This window comes from Cervus elaphus, chromosome 5 (assembly GCF_910594005.1).
Source record: "Cervus elaphus chromosome 5, mCerEla1.1, whole genome shotgun sequence".
Classification (NCBI taxonomy): Eukaryota; Metazoa; Chordata; class Mammalia; order Artiodactyla; family Cervidae; genus Cervus; species Cervus elaphus.
In genome coordinates, this window is record NC_057819.1 from 121,396,766 (window position 1) to 121,424,106 (window position 27,341).

The 27,341-nt window shown below is 42.6% G+C and overlaps 1 protein-coding gene across 5 annotated transcripts in view; it reads right to left on the reverse strand.

The window, feature by feature from the left end:
• The window catches only part of PITPNC1 (phosphatidylinositol transfer protein cytoplasmic 1), a 253,667-nt gene that overhangs the window by 114,060 nt on the left and 112,266 nt on the right, over positions 1–27,341 (reverse strand). For 4 of the 5 annotated variants that reach the window (XM_043905086.1, XM_043905091.1, XM_043905089.1 and 1 more), the window contains exon 2: positions 14,939–15,087. In XM_043905086.1, the coding sequence (XP_043761021.1) occupies positions 14,939–15,087 (149 nt within the window). The remainder of the gene's footprint in view (positions 1–14,938; positions 15,088–27,341) is intronic. The other variant, XM_043905090.1, reaches the window with a different exon arrangement.

Genomic DNA, 27,341 nt, shown 5'->3' on the forward strand with positions numbered 1-27,341 from the left:
TCATCCCCCCCCAACACTCTACTCTGGGGCTTTCTGTTTTTCCGGTTGCTACTATCTTGTTTCTTTCCTGTGCTGGTGCCTACAGCTAAGTGTCTGGGACACCAACGTCTAGCAGTACATCAGACCCAGAGAGAGGACGCAGGCTCTAGGCAGTTGGCGATAAAAAACATCAAGAAGCAGTTGTGAATTGCAAGCTGATCTAGCTAAGAGAGTGGGGACACCAGGGTAATAAACCCCAAATCCCCCTCTTGGACACAGGGTTTAAATGACATCCAGAGCCAGTAAAATACTGTGCACCTTGTAAGTCTTCCCAAATTGCTTCTCTTCTTTCTGATACTATCCAGGACCTGCTTTTTTTTTTTTTTTCAGGACCTGCTTTTTAAAACACAAATACGTATTTTTGATGGTTGGCCAGACCTAACTCAAAGAAAGCTCTGGGCCATTTATCACGGTTAAAATAAATGGGGAAATCAGAGTCTCCCCTGAAGCCGGGTGGGCATCAGATGAAGGCCACTGCCAGAGGTGTGCTGCGAGGGGCATGCAGAGCAGTATTATAATTCACAGAACGGTTCTTTTTGCTGCTGTAATGCAGAATGTCTCACTCTCATAAAATCGTTTCTGCAGTAACTGCTCAATTTACCTTCCCTTTGCTCCACTAGGAAGAGGCTTGCTTCCCAACAGAGGATTTTACAGCTTTTGCCTAGGATTTATTCTTTCAGTCACCGAAGCTGGAGGGTAACTGGGATTGAGGTTGAGAGTGGGAAAGTAGTGCTGGGCTGGCTTGCGGGAAGTGGTCACGATCACCAGGTCCCCCGGGTCCCCTACTGCTTGCCCCCACACCCCAGTGTGATATGCCATTGTGTCGTACAAGGAGAGGTTGATTCTACTCATCGGCAAATTGGTTTCTCGTGCTTTCAGTGGATTGAAATGGGATTGTAGAAGCTCCCCAAAGTAAGCTAGGCATTGTTCAGCTTAGACCAAATACTTTTGTCTCCCTTCAAGCATTAGAAACCATTCTCCACTGTTCCGTCTACACTGCACCCCCTCCCCACCCTGGACTCACCAGCCTCTTGATAGTACTTTGGGGTCCAAGTCTTCCTCCCTCCATAACTCATTCCCTGTATCATTTAAAAAGCCTCCCAGCAGAACCATATTCCTAAGCAACAATCATTTTCTGGAAGGAAGGTGACAAACACCAGTCATTTTCCATTCATGTTGAGATTTGTCCTATTTGTAAATGATCAGGACTATAGGCTCTAGAATCTTTATCTTAGCTGTCTAATCTGCCAATGTATGCAGAATATGCCACACTATCATCAAATACCCTTTCCAAGGCACCCTAAACAACAGTTAGCCAAGATGGCTGATATGATTTTATGTGACTCTTCCAAATAGTCTGGGAAGCAGCCCTTCTGGTATAAGCCATTTATTAGGCCAGGCACAGAAGGCATTGGAACAAATTCCATGATGTGCCATTTAAATATTTTTAAGCCTACTACAGACCTTCTCTTAGCCCCTGACTTCCCCAGAGCACATCATTACTCAAATCGTTTTTGTCTGAGAAAGTAAAATTCATTTTTCCCTGCAGCAATGATTTATCAGGGCTGCAAAGGAAACGGAATTAAATTAGACTCCACTGCTGCTGTCACTTTCATGATGTATACTGCCACACAGCCTACAATTCCAAGGAGAAGCCTGTCACTCAAACTTGCTACCTGGCGTCAAACAAGAATCTCTCTGCTGGAAAGGTGGCATGACTAGAATCATGTTCTCTTGGTCTTCTGGCAGAGATCAAACCTCCCAAAATCATTTCACCGTGGCTCAGGCTCTAGAGACACTGAGTAAAAAGACAAAACTCTAAAATAACACGTTTCTCTAAAACCTTTGTCCATGTTTCCCAAGGACAGACTTTTCATATTGTTTCATTTCTTGTATCTTTACTTTGTATGAAATAGAACATATCAATGACAGCCAGGTGGTCAACTTGCCTCGGGTTACATGGGAATGTACTGGTTTTAGCAGTGAAAGGTCCTACATGCTAAATTCCTTGATCATGAGCAAAATGGGAAGCTGGTCATTCTAGTGCAGTGGTTCTCATTTCAACAGGAAAGAGGTGAGGAATTTCCCCCGCCAGGGGGTATTTGGCAAAGTCTGGAGACATCTTCAGTCGTGAGAGCTGGGGGTTGGGGATAGGGAGCAATGATGGTCTGCTATCTAGTAGGAAGAGGCCGAAGATGCCCCAAGGCAGGCATAATCTGATTTTGCCTCAGGTTAAGAATGTTTATCTGAGTTTTTGGAACTAAACCATCTCTCCCTTCTATGCTTTACAATCCAGATTATCACCAAATTCTCCAGCATATCTAATCTCATTTTGCAATTTATGTTCATTTGGGAATATTTTTTGGCTTCAGGGGTTCTTGAACATCATCAGGCCAAAATGTGGTCCAAATGGAGTCTAATTTCATTTTCTTAACAAGGGTCAGAATTGTGACAGTCTCAACTAGACACTTTGAACTTAAACATTCTGGGCAGGGAGTCCTTCTGAATTCACAAAATAATAGTGCTTTGGGAAGAATTTCCTAGGTCCAGTGGTTGGGATTCGGCATGTTCACTGCCAGGCCTGGGTTCGATCTCTGGTTGGAGAACTAAGATCTTGAAACTCATGTGGTGCAGCCAAAACCCCCACCCCAAAACCAACCAACACACAAACAAAAAACAGTGCCTCACATAAGATTTTCTGCCAAACTGTGTATCTGAAACTAGCCAATATCTATGCTAAGGTTAGGCTCAAAGACCTGCAGTTCACTTAAGTGATTTTTAAAAAATAATTTTATTTATTTATTTATGGTTGCACTGGGTCTTCACTGCTGTGTGCAGGCTTTCTCTAGTTGCAGTGAGCCAGGGCTACTCTTCGTTGTAGTGCATGGGCTTCTCATTGTGGGGGCTTCTCTTGTGGTGGAGCATAGGCTCTAGGCTCGTTGGCTTCAGTAGTTGTGATGCACCAGCTTAGTTGTTCTGTGGCATGTGGATTATTCCTGGACCAGCGATCGAACCCATGTCCCCTGCATTGGCACGTGGATTCTTATCTACTCTACCATCAGGGAAGTCCCATTTAAGTGTTTCTTAAAAGGTCTTAGCTACCTTCACATCTCCATTTCCACTGGTCCAGGACAGATATTCTGACCTTTTCTACGTGCCCAAATCTGACATTTGACAGTCATTTGATAATAACCAATTGTCCCTCTCCAGTTGTGTGTACAGTGATTTCTGAGGTCTTTAAATTTCTCTTACGCTGCTATGACTTACTCATTTACTCCTTAATGCACTGTCTTCTGGATGGTCTTTGTGTCCTCATCTTAATGTAATTCTTTATACTGCAGCAAAGAGATGATCAGAGTTTCTGGACTAGAGCCATTACCTGTGAGAGATAAGGCTGCTGGGGCATCACCCACAGAAGTTCCTTGAACTTGGACACTGCTGCCACTCTTCCTATAAAAGGACAGTATGTTCTGGATTCTGAGAAAAGCAGCCTGCCTTGTGTCAGTTCTTGGAAGGCTCCATGTGTGAACAGTGTTAGGGTAACATGGCAGGGGTGCTGGGGAGCACCTATGGGAGTCGACCACATGTGTCAGCATCACTGGGTAGGAGCGTGGCAGAATCAAGGTGGAAACTGCTTGACAGAATGATCTTGAAGACCCCAACCAGGCCGAGACATCCTGCTTCTGTGGTTTTTCCATGGGAGTAGTCAAAGGGACAGAAGGCATGGGGCCCGGCAGCATGAGAATGCCTGATGTGTTCTTAAGGATTGAGATGGGGACCAAATGTAGAGCATGGACTGAAAGCTACGTCTGAAAAGAGGGCCCTTAAGTGCTCTATTTTTTCCAATATATATTAAAAATACTATTAATTTATTTAATATTATATTCAATAGACATGAATCGAATATTTATTTAGGATATATGACTAAACATTCTAAAATATATAATATTCTATTCTAAATATTATATTTATTATATATATTCTATATATATTCTATATTTACTCTAAATATTAATTTATTCTATATATATATTCTATATATATTCTAAATATATATTCTAAATATTATATTCTAAAATATATAATATTCATTATATATAATGGCTATTGTGTACTGCCTGTTACCCATAACTAGAATGCAAGTCACACCAGGGCACAGATCTTCGTCCTGTTTACTGCTGATCCCCCAGCCAGCATCTAAAATGATGACTGGCACACAGCAGGTGCTTAATAAATATTTTCTGAATGAATAAAGATCATCTCTGGATATTCAGAAATCAATAATAACCATGCAGAGTCTTTCAAAATAGCATGGAAATAAGCTCTTAGGTCAGACTCTCTGGCTCCAACACTTCCTCTATGACCTCTTGCCTGGGCTCGCCCACTGCCACATGAACTGTGGCTCTAGGCTCTTACTATGGGGGAAGATCTGGGAGAACAGGAAGAAAAAATGAGAAAGAAACACCCAAGCCACAGCATCAAGGTTCTAGCAACGAGCTGGTAGGTAAAGTGACTGTCTGGTGGCTTTTGCTTATCCAGTTGAACAAGATTCATGACTTAGGGAAGCTGCCCCCTCTCCTACCCAGAGCCACTAGAAGCCAGGAGAGGCTGCCCTGGAAGGCAAGAGCCATGTAGTGGGAGAAAGGTCTTCGCCATGCAAATCATTTCAGGCATTAGGCGGAATCACCGTTAGAAGCTGGCAACCCTCCCTGACTGGCAGCTGCCAGCACAGTCTAATTAATCCAGCAGCCGTAGTGGAGAAGAACATGACACTTCATGACTGATAAACAAGCCTAAAAATAGGCTCCATCTTTTCTCCAATTCCCCTCCACCCCCATCTGCTTCTCTCCCCTCATGAGTTTCAGTGAGAGGGGACTGGAGTGAAGCTAGGAATGAGGTGAAAATGAAAGGGGACAAAAGAAAAGCTCCATCCTCGTGTGATTTTGGACGACAGGTTTTATTTAGAATTACTATTCCAGATTAGTATCTTGACTCTTTTCCCCAGATGCCAGTTGAAATCAGGATTTTTGCAGACAAGCCAAGAAACACCACTTATTTGGTTGACTGAACTGGACTGAAGGCCCAAGGACAACCACCAAATGTACTAATGTATTAGTACTAATGTAATGTTCCAAATGCATTAGGGCAGCCACCCAAAGGTACTGCACACAACAGTGTATCAGACACTATAGGAAGGGGCAGAGAATGGAGTAACCCCACAATCCAGGGAGCTAAGCAACAAGAACTAAAAGGATAAATGGCATTTGAAAAAGACACTACACTCAATTTTAAAATGGGCAAAGGATTTCAATAGACATGTCTTCGAAGACATATAAATGGCTAATGAGCACATGAGAAGATGCTCAATATAATTAGTCATTAGGGAAACGCCAATCAAAACCCAAACAAGATACCACTTCACACCCACTAGGATGGCTGTAATAAAAAAGACAAACAATAACAAGTGTTGGTGATTATGCAGAGAAACTGGAACCCTCATACATTGCTAGAGGGAGTGTAAAATGGTTCAGTCACTTTGGAAAACAGTTTGGAAGTCCCTCTCCCCACTCACTAGCAGCTGGGCTTCACCTGGGAACTCAATGGGATGTTCATGCCTGGAATTTTATTTTATTTTATTTGGCCATACTGTGCATCTTGTGGGATCTCAGTTCACCAACCAGGGATTGAACCTGGTCCATGGCAGTGAAAGCCTGGAATCCTAACTACTAGACCACCAGAGTTATTCCCTATGTTTGGTATTTTAGAACAAAGGCTACAAAGAAAAAATGGACAGTTCAGGCCTACCCATGGCAGCCATGATGGTAATGGCAAAATGAAAAGGTCATTCACTAAAGATGGTTGTCATCATTGTTCTTGGCCTCTTGGAGCTGCCCTGACCTGATAGCTGTCCAATCTCAAGGCTCCAGATAATTCTGTGGACCACTAACATCGTTCCATGAAATGTCCTTTCTGATCAAGACAGACTCAGACAGGAGGCCCTGATGACACAGACACTGAATACTTCCAGTGCTCCAAATAGTTGCTCTGGGTAATAAGTCGGTAAAGCAGTTTCTGAATGTGATTTGTCTTACCATACAAACTGATGTAAAGAAAGGAATCCATTCCCTGTGCCAGGTCATGAATTCAGCTCCAGAGGACATTGATATTTCTCTGAATAAGTTATTAAGTGGGCACTGGAACATCTTAGTAACTTCCAGCCCAACTTTTAGAACCCACTTACCTGTGGTCAGTGAGGGAGTCCACAACATGCTACAGTGACATCACGATTATTTTGAGCTGAAGACATTTGAGAGTCCAATAGTTGCAGGAAGATATTTTTTCTGAATTCTGCTTATCCTCATAAAAACAGAGCCTCCCAAAATAATTCAACTGTCATAAATCCCCTTTCCAGGAGTTTTTGCAACCAGAGAAGATTGACTCCTATCACCAGAGACAAGAAGTAAGCACGAGGACAAGAAATCGCCTAAATAGACATCATCACAAAGCTATCTTCTCTCTCATCCGTTCTCCTGAGGCCCCATTTATTTTTCATACAAGATACTTCTTTTCCCATAAGTCCATTTTCTCTCCCTCCCCTATTAAAATGGTATATAAGTCCCAAATTCTAAACCAGTCCTTTGAGTCATATTTTTCTGGATGCTCTTGCCTATGTACATGGATAAAAACGTGTCTTTTCCCCTGTTAATCTATCAGTTTCAGTTTAATTTGCAGGACCCAAATCACCAATACTAAGTGGATTACAAACAGCTGAGAAAAGAGAATCGAAAGGGAAAGGAGAAAAGGAAAGATATACCCATTTGAATGCACAGTTCCAAAGAATAGCAAGGAGAGATAAGAAAACCTTCCTAAGTGAACAATGCAAAGAAATAGAGGCAAACAACAGAATGGGAAAGACTAGAGATCTCTTCAAGAAAATTAGAGATACCAAGGGAACATTTCATGCAAAGATAGGCACAATAAAGGAAAGAAACAGTATGGACCTAACAGAAGCAGAAGATATTAAGAAGAGGTGGCAAGAATACACAGAAGAACTGTACAAAAAAAGGTCTTAATAACCCAGATAACCATGATGGTGTGATCACTCACTGAGAGTTGGACATTCTGGAATGCAAAGTCAAGTGGGCCTTAGAAAGCATCACTATGAACGAACCTAGTGGAGGTGATGGAATTCCAGCTGAGCTACTTCAAATCATAAAAGACGATGCTGTTAAAGTGCTGCAGAAGGGAAGTCTGCAGTAAGTCTCTTACACCACTCCGGTGTTCTTGGCTGGAGAATCCCACGGATGGAGGGGCCTGGAGGGCTACTGTCCATGGGGTTGCACACAGTCAGACACAACTGAAGAGACCTAGCACAATATGCCAGCAAATTTGGAAAACTCAGCAGTGGCCACAGGATTGGAAAAGGTCAGTTTTCACTCCAGTGCCAAAGAATGTTCAAACTACTGCACAATTGTACTCATTGCACGTGCTAGCAAGGTCACGCTGAAAATCCTCCAAGCTACGTTTCAACAGTACATGAACCGAGAACCTCCAGATGTACAACCTGGATTTAGAAAAGGCAGAGGAACCAGAGATCAGATTGCCAACATCCACTGGATCATAGAAAAATCAAGAGAACTCCAGAAAAACATCTACTTTTGCTTCATTGACTATGCTAAAGCCTTTGACTGTGTGGATCATAACAAACTGTGGCAAATTCTTTAAGAGACAGGAATACGATACCACCTTACCTGCCTCCTGAGAAATCTGTATTGCAGGTCAAGAAGCATCAGTTAGAACCAGACATGGAACAACAGACTGGTTCAAAATTGGGAAAGGTGTGCATCAAGGCTGTGTACTGTCACCCTATTTATTTAACTTATATGCAATGCCAGGCTGGATGAAGCAAAAGCTGGAAACAAGATTGCTGGGAGTAATATCAATAACCTCAGATATGCAGATGACACCACCCTTATGGCAGAAAGTGAAGAGGAACTAAAAAGCCTCTTGATGAAGGTGAAAGAGGAGAGTGAAAAAGTTGGCTTAAAACTCAACATTTAAAAACTAAGATCATGGCATCTGGTCCCATCACTTCATGGTATATAGATGGGGAAACAAGCAAGTAAGTGACAGACTTTATTTTCTTGGGCTCCAAAGTCACTGCGGATGGTGACTGCAGCCATGGAATTAAAAGACACTTGCTTGCTCCTTGGGAGAAAAGCTGACAGACCTAGACAGCATATTAAAAAGCAGAGACATTACTTTGCTGACAAAGGTTCGTCTAGTCAAAGCTTTGGTTTTTCCAATAGTCATGTATGGATTTGAGAGTTGGACCATAAAGCTGAGCGTCCAGGAACTGATGCCTTCGAACTGTGGTATTGGAGAAGACTCTTGAGAGTCCCTTGGACTGCAAGGAGATCGAACCAGTCAATCCTAAAGAAATCAACCCTTAATATTCATTGGAAGGACTGATGCTGAAACTGAAGCTCCAATACTTTGGCCACCTCATTCGAAGAACTGACTCACTGGAAAATACCCTGATGCTGGGAAAGATTGAAGGGATGACAGTGGATGAGATGTTTGGATGGCATCATCAACTCAATGGACATGAGTTTGAGCAAGCTCCAGGAGATGGTGAAGAACAGGGAAGCCTGGTGTGCTGCAGTCCATGGGGTCGCAAGGAGTCAGAAGTGACTGAGTGACTGAACAACAAAAAGTGGATGGAAAAAAAGTTTTTCCTCCTTGACACCACTCATAAGATGGACAGCTAGACTTACAAATAATGAAATCAGGTGACCTAGGCCCTACTTTGATCAGAATACAAGGACCATGCCTTACTTATTAAAAGATTCTCTTCAATACCAGAATAATTTGTTACACATTGTCAATTTCAATAAATATTCAATCAATGAATTACAATTATAAAGAAGCCTCACCATAGTGAGAGTCCCATGACCTCTGCATGCAGGACATGTGTTAGCCTGAGGTGGGTTAACTCTAGTTTGCAACTACAAAGTAGTCAAAGTGTTTGTCGCTCAGTCATGTCCTATTCTTTGAGACCCCGTGGACTGTAGCCCGCGAGGCCCCTCTGTCCATGGGATTTCCCAGGCAAGAATACTGGAGTGGGTTGCCATTTCCTCCTCCAGGGAATCTTCCCAACCCAGGGATCGAACTTGGCTCTCCTCCATTGCACATGGATTCTTTACAGTCTGAGCCACCAGGAAAGACAGTTTACTTTTATGATTACAAAAATAGGTATTTTATAGTTACGTCACATATCAATTTTTTTCTTTTTCTTACTAAACCATAATCTTCCTGGTTCTGAGATAAAATAATGGACTTACTTAGATTTGTGCAAAAGGAGCTAAAAGTACTCTTTATCTTGTGCCTTGTTGGTTACTCATCTACATATGCTGGAGGAGAGTTAGAGTAATATCTGAAACATACTTCAAGCATAGAAAATTAGGATTCAAAAGGATCTGAAATGCTATTTTAACCACTTACTTGATGTCTGAATCTGCCTGAGAAGTGAGTATTCTACCTGTGCTCAAACACCCCCAGCAACAGCATAATGTACTATATAAATCACCCTACTATGTTTTCTGGTGGCTTGAATACTTAGATTTCTTCCTTAAACTGAGCCTAAATTTTTCTCCTGGCATTCTCACCCACTGGTCTGAGTCTAATTGGTCCTCCTGAAGTCATAGAGAATACATGGGCCTAATTATTCTCCCACCTGATCACACCATTATATGCCCTAATAGAGCTTTTCCAGGTTAAATGTCCTTGGCTTCGTCCAGTATTCTTCACATCACTGGGGTTTCTAATCCTAAGATTCATTTGGAGAATTTTGGAAAAGGTCAGTAAGTAGGAGAGACTTACCCTACCAGACATCAAGACTATTTATAAAGCTATAGTAATTGGGAATTTTAGGATTATATCCTTAAATTCTATCTAAAAACCACCTTGTTGGCATTTTAATCAGATCTACCTTAAATTTATAACGGACCTGAAACTGATTGGAACTTTATAACTCAGCATGTCCCATTCATGAATACTCTCATTTGTCCAGGTTTTTAAAAAATATCCTCTGTTAATTGTTCATGCTGCTGCTAAGTCACTTCAGTCGTGTCCGACTCTGTGAGACCCCACAGATGGCAGCCCACCAGGCTCCGCAGTCCCTGGGATTCTCCAGGCAAGAACACTGGAGTGGGTTGCCATTTCCTTCTCCAGCGCATGAAAGTGAAAAGTGAAAGTGAAGTCGCTCAGTCGTGCCCGACTCTTAGTGACCTCATGGACTGCAGCCTACCAGGCTCCTCTGTCCATGGGATTTTCCAGGGTAGTGTACTGGAGTGGGGTGCCATTGCCTTCTCTGGTTAATTGTTCATATTTTCCTCCAAAAAGATTTTGTGTATCTGTAGATTTTTTTTTTTACTGGGTACCTTAAGTTTCCTTTTCTCTTATAAATGGAATTTTTAAAACTTATTTTTTCCATTTATTGCTCCCACTGTGTAATAGTGCTATTGATTTTTCTATTATGAATTTTATACCCAGCAATCTTGTCAAATTCTCATATTAATATTAATGAACAAAATATGATCAAGTCATGAATTATTATTACTATTATACTGTGAAGTATTTGATTTGCTAAAGTTTCATATAGGATTTTCATGTCTATATTCTTAATTGAAATTGATCTGTAAGTTTCCCTTTATAATGTTATTGCTCAGTTTTGTTATCAAGATTCATGTAGTAGACACTATTTGTTGCCTTCTCAGCCATCACCACGTGTTTCTCATCCCCTTTCTTAGAAACACCTTGAATATCTTACCCTGTTTAATCACAGAGGAAAATCTCACATCTTATTGGCTGGAACTAGGTTACATGCCATCCCTAGCTGCAAAGGTGGCCGGGAAATTAAACATCTTATCTGACATTTTCAACCCATTAAATGCTTAGAAGTGTTTATATTTCTATATGTTGTGGGAGTTCACCTATTGTTTTAGCAATTTCTTACTGTCATGCTTTGAAATCAGCCAATAGGACCTACATGATATCAATTTTCTAGTATTTGAGACTGGTTTCTGGCCTACTTTGTATTTGGTTTTTATATACTTTCATGAGTGTTTGAAAGGCATGTTGGTTCCATGGTCTATTAATAGCCACTAGGTCAAGCTTGTAATTCAGTTGTTTATATCTTCTTTATGCTTGTTATTAATAAGTTGTCTACTTGCTCTATCAGTTTATTAAAGAAGTAGGTTAAAATCTCCCATTATAACTTCAGGGCACTTGTGATTTTGTCAGTGTTGCCGTATCTTTGTTGAGCTAGGTTCAGGTTTAGGATTTAACACATTATTGTGATCAGTGATACATTTTGATTTATCATCTGACAAACACAATTTATGTTTTCTATTTATCATACTTTTTTGTAGACTTCTCTTTGTTCTTCCTCTGCCTTCTATTAGACTGGTCATGCTTTCCAAAACTGTGCATGACCAAAACATATTATTTTACTATTCTTTTAGAGGTTACTTTTACATTTTGAATAGGCATATTTGCTTTAAATTTTTAAAATTTAATCTTTAAAATTAGTAAGCATGTCTTTCCTCTTTCTAGATAATATTAGTAACTTAGCGCATTTCTCTTTTACTACCCCTACCGACTCAATGGACATGAGTTTGGGTAAACTCCAGGAGTTGGTTATGGACAGGGAGGCCTGGCATGCTGCAGTCCATGGGGTCGCAAAGAGTTGGACATGACTTGAGTGACTGAACCAAACTGAACATCTTCTGTTATTGTTATCTGAATTATTTAAATTCCATGAATATATTTCCGATTACTCATTATTCATATATTTGCAACATTCTATGCTTATTCAGATTTGTCCAGATATTTACTATTTCTTCTAGATTCCCTCCTCATTCTTCCTGGTTTCAACTGCCTTTTACTTAAAAATGCAGCCTTTATTAGTACTTTTTGTGGCTACACTGGGTCTTCGCTGCTGTGCTCGGGCTTTCTCTAGTTGTAGCAAGCAGGGGCTACTCTCCATTGTGGTGCATGGGCTTCCCATTGCAGGGGCTTCTCTTGTAGAGCACGGGCTCTGGGACACATCAGCGCACTAGCTGCAGCTTGAGGGCTCAACAGTTGCGACGCGCTGGCTCTAGGGCACAGATGGCTCAGCACTTGTGGTGCACGGGCTTAGCTGCTCCGTGAATCTTCATGGACCAGGGAGCGAACCTGTGTCCCCTGCATTGGAAGGCCGATTCTTATCCACTGTACCACCAGGGGAGTCCAGTAGTACTTTTAATTACTTAATTATTTGGTTCTGAAGGCATGCAGAACCTTCAATCTTCATTGAAGCACGTGGGATCTAGTTTTCTGACCAGAAACTGAACCTGGGCCCCCTGCACTGGGAGCAGAGACTCAGCCACTGGACCACCAGGGAAGTCCTAGTAATTCTTTCAGTGTGCATCTCTGAATAATAAGTTTTCTCAGCCTTTGTCAAAAACTTTTTTTTTTTTGCATGATTCTTAATCACAATGCCCCATTTACAGGCACTGAGGCCTCATGTCCTGTCCCTTTATGGGAGGTAAAGGATCTGCCTGCAACGTGGGAGACCCGGGTTCAATCCTTGGGTCGGGAAGATCCCCAGAGAAGGTAACGGCTACCCACTCTAGTAGTCTTGCCTGGGAAATTCTATGGACAGAAGAGCCTGGTGGGCTACAGTCCATGGGGTCACAAAGAGTCGGATATGACTAAGCAACTAACACTATGGGCATGACGCCCCCAACCCCTAGATGGCAGGGCCCACACTCAGTTCTGACACCCCCCAGCTTCCCTAGCATTAGCTCATCTGCTTCCCACTCCTGTTAAGAGTCTCCTCTTTATTTCTAGTATCTGATGATTTCCCTTTCTTTGGTTTGAATTCAGTTTTATATTGTTATATTTCATCCTCTGTTTGTCATACGAGGTGCAGGGGGAAGGTCTATATTACTCTTTTTAGTTATTATTACTGGAAGTCCAGATATTCTATTTATAACAAGTTTCCCTCCTACTAATGCTTATTATTCTCCTTTAAAATAAATGTCATGTATTTTGATAGAGAAAACAGACATGACAGAGACAGCTGGACACCTCTTGTTCTGTTTCAGGAAAAGTTATAAAGTTTTCTAATTTCTTAAATTTGGTACATAGGGAACATTCCCCAGGCAATAACTTGGGAAAATGTAATTGTCTGCTGAGAAATGGAATTTTCTGTAGGTTTGTATCTATTTTCTTGCACTCTCCTCACTTCTCTTTGCTCTACAGAGGTGAGTGATGCTCAATATTTTATTTACACCCTTAGCACCAAGAATGTCAAAGCAGCATATTGAGAAACCGCTCTGTTAAGGAAGCCATCCTCAGACTAGACTTGGAGCTTAGCTACTCCTGCAAATCAACAGCTGGTTGCAGGCTGAACAGGTTCCAAATCCTGGGAATTCACAGCTACTAATAGGTGAACAGGATCAATCTCATTTGCATTTCATCATGACTCAGGAATTCCCTGGTACTGCATGCATCCTTGGGCTGATTAAAATGTGTTGGTTTAATCAGCCCAAGGCCTTCAGTGTCAGGATATTGGCCTGAGAGATTTCCAAACACACTAGTGACAGAACACAAACACTCCCATCAAGAAGAAATAGTCCCCTTCAGCCTGTTGGAGGGTGGAGGTCATGCAAGAATGAGAGACTCCAAATATGGCTCTCTCAGGAACATCTGTTTGCGGTCAAAGCACTCAGAATGGAGACATATTCACAAGTGTCAGTGGACAAAACTATTATGCTGGTAGTGCCTTCTGAATAATGAGAAATGGGCCAATAAGGGAGGCCATAGACGGTAGTAGAGTATTCATGGAGAGGACAGCAAAGACCAGAATGGTCACACACTGGTTCACTAACTGTTAGTTTTAAGAAAATATACCCCATATGGCATGTGACTACAAATGTTCTGACCCAGAAAAGAAAAAGGAAGAAAACGACCTAGAAGGGGGTGTAAGGTAGGGAGAAGATCAGACAAGCCCCAATAATCAATTATGTCATTAGTAAAAGAAAACAGAAAAGATTAAAAAGTGTATTTTGCAAAACAGAAATGGCAGTCCTGATCAGTGCTGGTTGATCATCCTTGAATTTTTACCCTTCCAAAGGAGAGATGACATCCTTCACCTTGGGAAGAATGGAATTATTACTGAAAGTCCAGATATCCTATTTATAACAAATTTCCCTCTTACTAATGTTCATTACTCTCCTTTAAGATAAATATGAATATTTTGATAGAGAACACAGACATGACTGAGACAGCTGGCCACTTCTTGTTCTGCTGCAGGAAAAGTTATAAAGTTTCTCAAGTGGTTGAGAAATAGAAACCACCTGCATACTATATCTCGCTTTGGTCACAGGTGACTGTTAGTTTTGTCAATTCCCTTTGGGGACACTCGAGTGGTCACCTGACAGGAAGTGGAAATCTTACTGAGCTAAGACCCCAATGGTACACGACTATCTGCAGCACTTACTTCTCTACAGCTTACAGGCAAAGCTGCCTCTTTCCTTCTGCTAATCCCAGAACCAAGGGAGAAGACAAAGTCCTTTAATCCTTAGGATCAGATTTCATCCTAGCATGTGGTGGAAGGGTTGCGAGTGGTAAGAGGAAAGCTTCTCCTGATGAAGATGCATTTGAGGACTATTTTGCAGAATGCGAGGGAAGCAACTAGACTGGTGGTTTTGGAGGGCGGATATAAAGATTTTCTAAATCAGCTTCTCATCCCAGACAGTCACAGCCTCTACTGGGAGCCGTGAGGCCAGGTGGGAGGGATTCCTGGGCAGGGAGGGCACCTGGAGGTGGAGCGCCAGCTGCCAGGACTTACCTGTTGAGATATACTCGCTTCTCTGTGAACTGCCCATTGCCATGGTGAGGGTCCTCGAAGGGCTCATTCTGGACGACCTCCACCCCTTCTCCTCGGTCACTCTGTTCGTGGCTGTGCTTGCTGATCATGTACAGCTGTCCAATTCTGTACTACAAAACACACGGATGCAGACAGGTCAGCCCCACCACTCACTTTTAAAAACAACCCCTCCCAATGACGGTGCCGCAAGCAACTCATGGCATCAGCACTTTCTGTTGAGAAAAGAAAGCAGGCACGTGGGCCTGATGTTACTTTTCCTCAGGAGTAAGGAGAACTAACTGTGAGTAGAATGCAGAAACGGCTTGTTCCTGTGACCATTTTGCATCACCTTGGTGAATGTTCATCAGGGGGCTGATGGTCTTCAAGGTTTGGCAGCCAATCAACCAACCCATGGTTAGCAGCAGGGAGGTGGGCACGCTGGAATCTCCCTTTTTACACTGGCCTTACAGGGTTAAGTGGAGCTAAATTCCTATTTTGCCTGGCACAAGACAGACCAGGGTATGTTATTTCTGTCCAGTCTTTCTGCCTAATTAACTGCATTGCTGGGCACAGAGGATTAGATGTCACCTGTTTCTTTTGTTGCCTCTCTCAAAGTGTTAAAACTCTCCTGGAGGTCTCTGTCCCCTAGAATAGTGGTTCTCAAAGTTGAATGGACATTAGAATGACCTGGAAGCTTAAAAAAATCTCCAGATGCCCAGACTCCCCCTTGAGTGGAAACTGTGAACCCACCATTAGGCTGGTCCACAAGGGAGAAAATCTATACAGTATAAATCCTTTTCAACCAATTCCACTAACAGTGTGTGGCCTTCTAGCCTGAGGGCCCTGAAGCCACATGTGCTTACATGAAAATGATAAAATAGAATAACACATAATGTGAATATTTTCCATGCTGTCTGCTGTTTTGAGCTGTTCCAGTCTCCTTCTTGCCTCTCTGAAAACCCTGGAGCCAGCATGCATCTCTTCACCCAGTGAACTTCCCAAGTGACAAAAACTAATTTAATGGAGGGGAAAAGAAGAGAAAGAGAGAGAGGCAAAGGAGGGAGTAAAACAACTTATGCATGAAGGAAGTCTGCTCAGAATCAGAAGGCAGGGTGATGAGACCCTGCTGTGGTCCTTCCTGCAGATTCGGTGTGAAATGACACAGTGTCAGCACCATCAAGGCCCATGGATGCGGGGAAGGGACCTGAGTCCGCAGCGAGCTAATGATGGCTCTGGGTTATTCCCAAAGAGCCAAGGTCAGCAGGGATGCAGGTCTCCTGTCTATGTGTGTAAAAGAAATAGATTTTAAATTAAGGGGGCAAGGTGAAATGTACAAATCAACAGTGCAGTCAGTTCTAAAGCTGAGAGGACTCACCTGTCTGAAGGTCCCTGTTTCACTCTGAGGCAGGTGCAGGGAGGGGAGTGTGGAGAGAATGAGAAAGGCTCTGCTGTGAGGTCAGCCCAAGGGACCAGGCCCAGTCACCATGACAATGGAAAGAGCCGTCAGAGTCTGGCTCTTCTCAAAGGGCAGAGCTTCCTGTCTGTGCCACACTCCTCCCCAGAAGGGTCTGTATTTAAGATGCTTTTAATCTATCTATGTCTGTGCTGAGGATGAAGGGAGTGAGAGGAGAAAGGAAATCAAAGATAAAATTTATTTTTAAACACATTTTGGGATTAGAAGCTTGTCTTGGCTTCCCCTTAGTAAGTCCTCTTTCCTTTGCTCATAAAGACTAACTAACCCTCTTTCCAGGAGGCAACAGTGAGAAAAAGGTTATAGGCTGGAGATCTGTGAGATACACCTCTGAGATCAACACTCCACCTTATGTGGATAGGCACACAAGCCTAGTACAGAATGCTCAGCTGCCCAGGGGATGGAGATTTCACTAGAAGTTGCTTTGTACTTGGTGTTCAAAGAAAATATGTTTACTTTCAAAGGAATATTACTCTGCCATAAAAAGGAAGGGGTACTGATACTGATACTGCTTCATGGGTGTTAATCAGTTGAATAGTGTTTCCCAAAAGTCAAATGTAAGTCCCAGTACTTCAGAGTATGACCTTATTTGGAGACAGGCTCCTTAAAGAGGCAATCAAATTAAAACGAGGTCACTGGGATGGGCACTAATCCAACAGCACTGGTTTCCTCATGTGTGTGCTAAGTTGCCTCAGTCGTGCCTGACTCTTTGCGACCCTATGGACTGTAGCCTGGCAGGCTCCACTGTCCCTGGGATCCTCCAGACAAGAGTACTGGAGTGGGCTGCTATTTCCTCCTTCAGGGGATCTTCTTGACCCAGGGGTTGAACCCAGGTCTCTTACGTTTCCTGCATTGGCAGATGGGTTCTTTACCACTAGTGCCACTTGGGAAGCCCCCAAGGGGCAAGGTGGACATAGAGACACTCAGGAAAGAAGATGTGGTGAAGTAATGCAGGAGGCTGGCCATTTACAAGCCAAGGATTGACCCAGAAGAGAACCTTCCATCCCAGCCTTCCCAGAGCAAACCAGCCCTGACTACTGACACTTGATCTTTGATTTCCACCATCCACAACTGTCAGCCCTTACAATGCTGGTTGGTTAAGCCACCCATCCTGTGGTGCTTTGCTATGGCAGCCCAAGCCAACCAATACAGTGAGTACGAGGTTTCCTTCTGAGGTGATGAAAAGTCTGGATCTGCACCAGCCCAGGTGGGATGCATGAGACAGGTGCCCGGGCCTGGTGCACTGGGAAGACCCAGAGGAGTCGGGTGGAGAGGGAGGTGGGAGGGGGGATCAGGATGGGGAATACATGTAGCTCCATGGCTGATTCATGTAAATGTATGACGAAACCCACTGCAATGTTGTGAAATGGTTGGCTTCCAACTAATAAAAATAAATGGAAAAAAAAAAAAAAAGAAAAGTCTGGATCTGGTTAGAGGTGGTAGTTGTACAATGTAGTGAATGTACTAGATGCTGCTGAATTGACTTTAAAATGGTTAATTCTGTATTATCTCATTTCCACCTTGTGGAAAGGGAATGTTGCTGCCATTCCAGTAAACAATGAATATTTGCCTGCCATCATGCCATCAGCCACTGTAGCCTCTTGACTCCAACCCACAACAAGCCTCAGTGTTGAGCCTTGAGCAGAATTCAGGATGGAGAAGAAAAGGTAACGTTCTGTGCTTTGGACACTGGCCCTAGATGCACACCTAAGGAAACATTTCAGAGAACCTAGACTCATGCACCTTCCCATTAATGAAAAAAAAAAAAAGGCACTAAAATCATTACCTTGAGATGTATGTTTTTTTTTTGTGACTAGTGTATCTTTTACAGCTACATGGTATTTTTTTTTTTTTACTGTTCGACTACGTGGTGTTTTTTCCCCAGCCAAAACGCCTATATATCCTGGCTCCTCCCTTCTCAGAGCTCTCTCTAGTTCTCAGTAAGCTCCCCAAATACAATTTAACACATCTTTTAGGTTGCGAATTTTTCTTCAATTGACAACTTCAATTTTTTTTAGTGTTGACCCCATTTCTGAAGCGGATACCCTTAAACCAAAATGCTGTCCAGGGCTTTAGTCAGGGGCGGGGATGCAGAAGGGATATCTATTCCTGGACCATCTCCAGGAGCTCCAACCCACTCACGCATGGAAATGCATGGGACCAAGGACAATGCATGACACAGAAAAGCCATTAGCCAGACTCGAGTCAGCCTGGCTGCGCTCAGCTCAAGTGCTTCCTGCTCTGTGTTGAAAGCAAAGGGCCAAGGCAGCCAGAGGCTGATTCACCGGCAGGCAGAGGAGGGCCTGGCTGCCCAGCCTCATTGATCATTCCAGTGGCTCCTGAATGAGCCATCGCAGGGCAGACACCAGGGTTAGCTCACTAAGATAGCGTCAGCCTGTGGGCGACTGACAGACGCTGGATTCAGTCACGTGGGTGACAGTGCTGGGGGTGGCGGGACACTCAAGCCCAGACACCGAGATGATCAAGGGCTCTGCACCTGTCACTTTCTTTGCTCTCAAGCAAATCGGGCCTGTTCTGCTTGTTGTGGCCATCTGAGCTGGGCCATCCAGAAGTAGAGGTTTTAAAACACAAATTCACTCAAAGACACATGCATCCAGAAGTTTCTCAACTGGAGGGGACAGGACAAAACAGACAGTCTTTGAACCATGTCTCAAAATCACCAGAGATACTCCTAAAAATCCTGGGTCAATTCCAGCCCATTTTACACTCACACTGTGAGATATAGGGAGTTTGGGATCTTACTCAAACACAAGCTAAAAGCTGAGAACCACTTCAGCAGAGGGTGAGGTATTCATTCACTTGCTCAGTACCAGATGGAGCCAAGACCAGAATGTTCCATCTTTAGAGGGCCTGTTTCTTCTTTCCTCTTTAACACTAATTTCTCATAAAGCTTCCGCCCTAAGTTAGTGAGAACACCACACCACAGATCACCAGCTTCAAACTAATTTTTATGCAAAGTGAAGGCTGTAAAATCCATAGACTCAGAAGGATTGTGAAGATGTTAAAGCCAGAGAATCAATAACAGAATTGATGATGATGGTGAAGGCGAAGATGATGATGGTGATGGTGAAAAAGCTTCACTGATTATCTATCGGTGTGAGGCACCCATTAGGTGCTTTATATTCATTTATAAGACTCACAAAGATTCAGCCAGTTAGGTATTTACAGATGAGGGGTCTGAGACTAGCCTCCGAGAGGCTAGAGACTTTCTCCTGCCATGTGGCTTCCAGGTGGCAGGACTGGGATCTCAACACCACAGGCCTGAACTCTTCTCCACCCAAGTTCAGCCCTTATTTCGCTAACAGGTGAACTGCTTTAATAAACCTGATCTCACTATGAAGAACAAAGAGGGATGGTTTGGAGCCACTGCCTTTGAACTTCACTATTTCAGAAAATGAAGAACAAAAGTCTGATATCATTCAAAAGATCAAAGATGTTTAAACTGTGTTCACATATGGAACGGTGGAGTAATTATGCTCTAACTTTGTAAAATCTATTGTTATAATTCCAGAGTTTGAGGTAATCATCATTACAGGCAATCACGATTAGAGACAGCTCTGCGCTGCAGGGCTGAGCCTCTGTGCGAGCCATCATCAGAACAGCTACCCCAAATAATTATCTCTGTAGTCAAAAAAAAAAAAAAAAAAACCATCATGGGGATGCAGATCTTTCCCACTTGCACACAGCACTGAACATTTAATAGAGCTGCAGAACTTGAGGGAAGGCAGAGTTGCATAATGTGCCTGGAAAAACCAAGCAGTTTCATCACCTTGTATTTTGCAAATGTGACCACGCATGATCAAGGTACTTAATTCAGTTCAGCCTCAAACCCTGATTTTAGAAAAGGTGACCCCCAAGTCAAAACTCTTGAGTATTTTAAGGGATTATTAAATGACCACCACCAACACCTGAACATCATTCTTGCCGGAGAAAGTTTTGGACCTGAAGAGTTAGGTTCAGCAGAACCCCAAGCTATGACTGATTTTCACTTAACTGCCCCTTACCCCAGTTGCTGAGCTTCAGAGATCCCTGCAAGGCCAGACTCCTATATTTCCCCCTCCCTAAAGAACCATGGGGTGTTATCTTTCTTCCAGTCCCTCCCTTCCTGCCCCCTTTCTCTTCTCCATTAGTACTGATACCATTTTCAAACATCGTGATGTGAAAGGTGGGGACCATTGCTTTGCAATGAATATTACCTAGTCTGGATGGAGTTATTCCCTGATGATATGACTACTTCTGCCTTTAACATCAAAATGGATGCATGCCACATAATATCATAACCAGGGAGAAATATCTGTCCCTATGATTTAACATGATTATTGTGTATGTTTCCATCTGTGAAGTGGGCATGATTCCTGCCTCTCTCTGGCTGTGTGGAGAGAGCAAAGAGTAGAGGGTGGTATACCCTGGTGTCCCTGGGAGTTTCACACATTATTCACATACCCATAATGCTTTTATTGGCTTTTTTACCCCCAGTTTTCTCCACTCTCAATACACAGATCTCAAAGCACTGTGAAGCAATTGCCTCCCCATGCACAAGGAGCCCCCTGAAGAGTGTGTCTGAAAGATGAAACATCACCCAGGACACCAGTGCATTGCAGTCTTCACACCAAGTGGTGCCAAAGTTGTAATTACACACTGGGAAGGGGATACGATGGGGCCAGGTTTTAACAACCTCATCTCAGAAAACTAGAGGCTAGAGCCAGCTGTGTTCTAGACTCTCACAGCATGGGTGAAGCAGCAGAACAAATGCTCTAGTCCAGCAGTGGGCAAATTATGTGGCCTGGGGCTTGTTTTGTAAAATAAAGTTCTATTGGAATAGTCATACTCATTCACTGTGTGGCTGCTCTCATGATATCAGAGTAGAACTGCGTAGTTTCAACAGATACCATGTGGTTTGTGGAGGTGAAAATATTTCCTATATGGCCTTTTAGGAAAAAGGTTGCTGACCCCTGTCCAGTCCAGTGCTGCTGGGTCCAGTCTGGGGCAGCCTTCGCTGCTCACCTAACCAGTGCTGTCCAGTATGGTGGCCACTCACCACATGTAGCTTATGAGCATCTGAAATGTGGCCTGTGCAATGGATGGACTGAATTTTAAATTTTCCTTCTTTTTAATTAAATGTTAAACTGATACTCAATTCAGCTATAAGAAAACTTTTCCATATATTTGTGAGACACCTTCGGCTACATCAATCTACTGTTTCAACTGCAAATTTTTATGAAATCTCAATTCACATCAGGTACCTCTGATAAAATTTTAGCATCTGGCTTGAGATCGCTTAAAAGTGTAAAATGGGCACTTAGTAACAACAACAAAAAACTTGATAATAACAAAAAAGTAATATAGCTCATTAATAATTTTTAAACTGATTGCATATTGAAATAATTTGGAGATATGAGGTTAACTAAAATGTATTCTTTTTTATCTTGGCTGCACGCTGTGGCATGTAGAATCTTTGTTCCCCAACTAGGGATTGAACCCAAACCCACTGCACTGGAAGCGTGGGGTCTTAACCCATCAGACTGCCAGGGAAGTCCCTAAAATGTATTCTTAAGTAACTTCACCTGTTTCTTTTACATGTATGGCTTGCATTTGTGGCTCACATATTTCTACTGGACAGTGCTGGCCTAAGCCCTAAACTTGGCCATCAGCGACAGAGAGTCAGGCCTTCAGTCCACACCAAGACTTTGGAGGCTGGCTCATCAGGTCAAGGGTTTCCATGTGTTTCCAAGCTAGTGAGGGAGAGCATGGATAACCAGGGATACATTTGGAGGAGCCTTTCTTCTCCGAGGGCTGGCATTGCGTGGACCTCCAGAGAGGTGATAATAGTTCACAGTGTGCTATGGTGGAAGGCACTGCACTTTTAAAATTGAACACTGGAGGCCAAAGTCCCGATTCTGCTGTTGATGAGTTTTGTAGCCCTAGACAATTTGAACTGAGCCACAGTTTCTCGTCTTTAAAATGGGACTAAGCAAATACTTCTTCATAGGACATGGTGAGAATCAAGTGAGAAAAAAACTTACAAATTAATATGCTTCATTAAAATGTAAAACTACACTAAGTAGCTATGGCTCCTGTTTGGCAACAAAGCTGACTGGGAGGTGAAGATCTGTTTCATCTGTTTCTGTTTGGGTATAGTTTTATGAAGGCTAAAAGAACAAGGCATCTGCCATACATACCTCTATAATGTAAAAATCAGGAAAACCTGACCATCAGCCCAAGACCATAGTTTCCTTCTATAAAAGTTTTCTTAGATGGAAGTCAGATCAAACATTTCCCAAAATATTATAAAAAGCTTGAGAACGTCCACTTATATGACGTCCCGAGTCAAATTCACAGAGACCAAAAGTAGAATGGTGGTTGCCAGGGGTGGGGAGTTAGCACTCAGCAAGACAGAGTTTCCCTTTGGGATGATGAAAAAGTTCTGGGGATGGATGGATGGTGTTGATGGTTGCATAACAATGTGAATGCACTCAATGCCACTGAACAGTACACTTAAAAATGATTAGAATGGTAAATTTTATGTGATGTATATTCATCACAATTCTTTAAAAAACCTGGAACATGTCATTTTCTCCCTGAGTGTGGCTTACTTACTTCACACCTCAAGGTGGCCATCTATCAGTGATTCTATTTTTATGATTATGCAAAAGTTTTTTCTTTCTTTTTTAAGGCCAGGCACTTTTATATTTGCTGGATCTTTGGTTTAGAAGCTTATTTGAAGGTGTTAAGCCCAGGGGACAGAATTATAAAATTACTTCCTCCAAAGACAATTCTCTACAAGATGCCTGATTCCTGCCACGCAGGAAGAGATGTCTGGCTCGCTCTGCCTTAAACTTAAATGTCTTTAACATTAGCATTCTGGAGGATTCTTGTTGCTGATGTTCCCAAGCAATGCAGTACTGACAAAGACCCTGACAGAAGGGAAAGAGTGATTAACCGAATACAAACTCACTCTAATCCTGCCGACCTTAACGCGGGTCACTGAGAACACCAGCTTCTTACTGAATAGGACTGTCACAGTTCACAGCCCAACTCCTCCGTTTGCCTGAGAGCAACTCTGCAACAAGCCCAATTTCAATTCCTTTTTTCCATTGGAAGGTAAGGTGTGTATTTTTATTTCTGAGGGCTGAATCTGATTTGGGCTCTGCGAAGACATGACTGGCTAGCCCCATCAGTCTTTCTGGCTCTGTGATTCAATGTTCAGATTTCTCCATGTAGACAGAGAGGTTTTAAAAAAAAAAGGTGTAAAGTTCTTCGGTGTTTCGTCAGCTCTCTCCCTGCCAGGTCAATAAAGCACGAAAACCAATATCCGATGCCACAAAGAAAATACAAACCTGCAGCTCATATTTCAGGATATCAGTGTATCATCACATATTTATCTTTTCTCCCGGATCTTTATAAGCAACCCTCAGAGGTACCTTGTTTACGTAATACCTGTGTCATTATGCCAGGGTGCAGGAATGAAAAAGCTGATAAAAAGATTTAAGAAGGAGCTGGGTTATCGACATTTAATTCAAAAATCCCCTTTTCATGACAAACTAATATAAACAGCATCGTATGCTGGTGCTTAACCCGTCCTAAGTTTTGGACTGAACTGGATAGAAATAGAGCAACTTAATGCCAGGGGAAGGGCTCAGGGTATGCTTCGTGCTGGTGCAAGCAGAACTCTATGCTTATAACTGTGCAAAACTGCAAATCATTTCTAGTACACTGGGAGGTCCAGGAGCATAATCCACTTGACTGAGTACAGGAGGTTATAGTATATGAAAAATAAGAGCACATACTTTAACTGCTCCTTCCAACACAGACTTATCCTTGGGGAAGGTATTCTAGCCCTGAGAACTCACTTAATGCGCAGATTTAAAAGCCAAAATGATAACTGTCAGCACACAGAGGCTACTTTATAAGCATTAGCTCAAGTGAGAGGTATCCTTCCCCAGTATTGATAAATGAGCAGCTGAACACATTAGCTTTTAGAGAGCAGCATGTGAAACCACAGAGAGCAAAGACAGGGACTGCCAGGACTCAGTTCAAAACCACAAGGGTAGTCTGCCCTTGGGGCAGAACATGGGATTTCTCCAGATGGGTTGGAGGACACTCTAGTATAGAAAGTCCAGTTCCTTCTGGTTCATGCATTGAACTAACAGAGAACACTAGACACTGGAGGTAGAGCTATAAACAAGGTTGACCTGGTCTCCAGCAAAGAGGAGCGTTTCCTGAGTTCTCAAAGACACAAGGCCTATAAGCCCAAGGAACCTGAGGCTGACATCATAGCCATTGAACCATTTTTCAACAAATGCGAAATCAAATGCAACTCAAGTAAATGGAGAGGTTTGGTGACAGGGCTGACCTTTACAAAGCAATCAAGTCTCTTTGTTTACTACCAAGCAGAAACCCACAGCCAATCACAAGACCAAAAAGGGAGAAAACTAAGATAGTACTTTCCTGGGAAACGTATCCTGTGCCATCTTCTTGCCACAACCTGTGTCACTGCTCACCTCCTTAACCTTGGCCTCTCCAGAAGTGATTCTAGGAGAGAGGTCTATCCTTATGGAGGTAACAGGCTCTTTCCAGAATGGAAAAGCCCCTGTTTCTGAAGCCTACTGCACCCACCCAGTGGCATCAAAGGATGCTATTGTTTTGGTTAAAGCTAGAAATACACTTGTAGGAATGATAGCAATTAGTTTCAGTGTCTTTGAGACCTTCTGAGAACAGAAGGGCATGCTGAATGCAAAGAGAAGCCCTTATTGCTTCATGTACAACTGAACAATGAACAACTCAATGTTTTGAAAGAATTATTCAAGCCACTTCAAGCCTAGAACAACAAGATCTCAGTAACATTTGAAGGTCACTGAACCTCTCTGCTTCCTTAAGTGCTAGCTGGCACAGCAAGTGGTTTCAGCACTCTGCTAACTATCTAGCAATGAGGAGAGAGAGTTATGACCAAGTTAGATCCGTGGATCAAAGTTGGGAAAATTCTAGCATCTGTCTTCACCCCACTTTGGAGGACTGGCCCCAGGTTTCACTTGCCTGCAATGGTGCCTGTAGCCCATAGATGCTCATAGGATATGTGGTTGGCTGCAGGGAAGGTACCATTTTCCTAAGCATTAGCAACCTATAGGTATTTCCTCCTTGGTAAAAGGAAGCAGGTGACTGATGGAGAAAAGTATATGGTTGTTTACTCCTGCTCTCCAGAGACAGTTAATGAAGAGAGGTAAAATAGAGTAAATTGGGTATATTTCTAGAAATTACTACATTAAAAAATCTATCATTCTGAGATACATGCACCCCAATGTTCACAGCATCACTATTCACAACAGTCAAGACATAGAAGCAACCTAAATGTCCATTGACAGATGATTGGATAATGGTACAGTATACACAAAGACACACACACACATGAATACTATTCAGCCATAAAGACTGCCAGGAGAAATATCAGATATGCAGATGACACCACCCTTATGGCAGAAAGTGAAGAGGAACTAAAGAGACTCTTGATGAAGGTGAAAGAGTAGAGTGAAAAAGCTGGCTTAAAACTCAACATTCAAGAAATTAAGATCATGGCATCCAGTCCCATCACTTCATGGCGTATAGGTGGGGAAACAGTGGAAACAGTGACAGACTTTATTTTCTTGAGCTCCAAAATCACTGCAGATGGTGACTGCAGCCATGAAATTAAAAGATGCTTGGTCCTTGGAAGAAAAGCTTTGACAAACCTAGACAGCATATTAAAAAGCACAGAGATTACTTTGCTGACAAAGGTTCATCTAGTCAAAGCTATGGTTTCTCTAGTAGTCATGTATGGATGCGAGAGGTGGACCATAAAGAAGGCTGAATGCCGAAGAACTGATGCTTTTGAGCTGTGCTGTTGGAGAAGACTCTTGAGAGTCCCTTGGACTGCAAGGAGATCAAACCAGTCAATTCTAAAGGAAATCAATCCTGAATATTCATTGGAAGGACTGATGCTGAAGCTGAAGCTCTAATACTTTGGCCACCTGATGTGAAGAGTGATTCATTGGAAAAGATCCTGGGAAAGACTGAAGGCAGGAGGAGAAGGGGACGACAGAGGAATGAGATGGTTGGATGGCATCACCGACTTGATGGACAGGAGTTTGAGCAAGCTCCAGGAGATGGTGAAGGACAGGGAAGCCTGGCGTGCTACAGTCCATGGGGTCCCAAAAAGTTGGGACATGACTGAGCGACTAGACAACAACAAATAAAGATTGAAATGATGCCATCTGCAGCAACATGGGTGGACCAGGAGATGATCATATTAAGTGAAGTAAGTCAGAAAGAGAAAGACTTTAAAGAGAAAGACTATATTGGCCTTTCTCAAACACATATCACTTATGAGACCTATGAAACTGAAACAGACTCATGGCCGTACAGAACAGACTTGTGGGTGCCAAGGGGCACGGTGGTGGAGGAGGGATGGATTGGGAGTTTGGGATTAGCCATTGCAAACTCTTATATTTAGATTGGATTAAAAAGCAAGGCCCTACAGTATAGCATAGGGAACTATATTCAATATCCTGTAATAAACTGTAATGGGAAAGATTATGAAAAACATATGTATGTGTGTGTATAACTGAATTACTTTGCTGTACATCAGAAACTAACAGAACATTATAAATCAACTACACTGCAATAAAATTATAAATAAATAAATAACTTTCTGATACATCTCAGGCTTATTCTAGTGACCTGGAGAGAGATTCTATCAACTGGTACTTTTAAGGCCAAGTGGTGGACCTGCTCTTGCTCCATAAGGAATTGGTAATCCTTTTGTCTCTGTGCATATCCTGCTAAGGGAGTCAATGCCATGATAAAATATAGTTCACCATGTTTTCAAACAGTGGGGAGAAAAAAGGACGTAGAGACAAAATG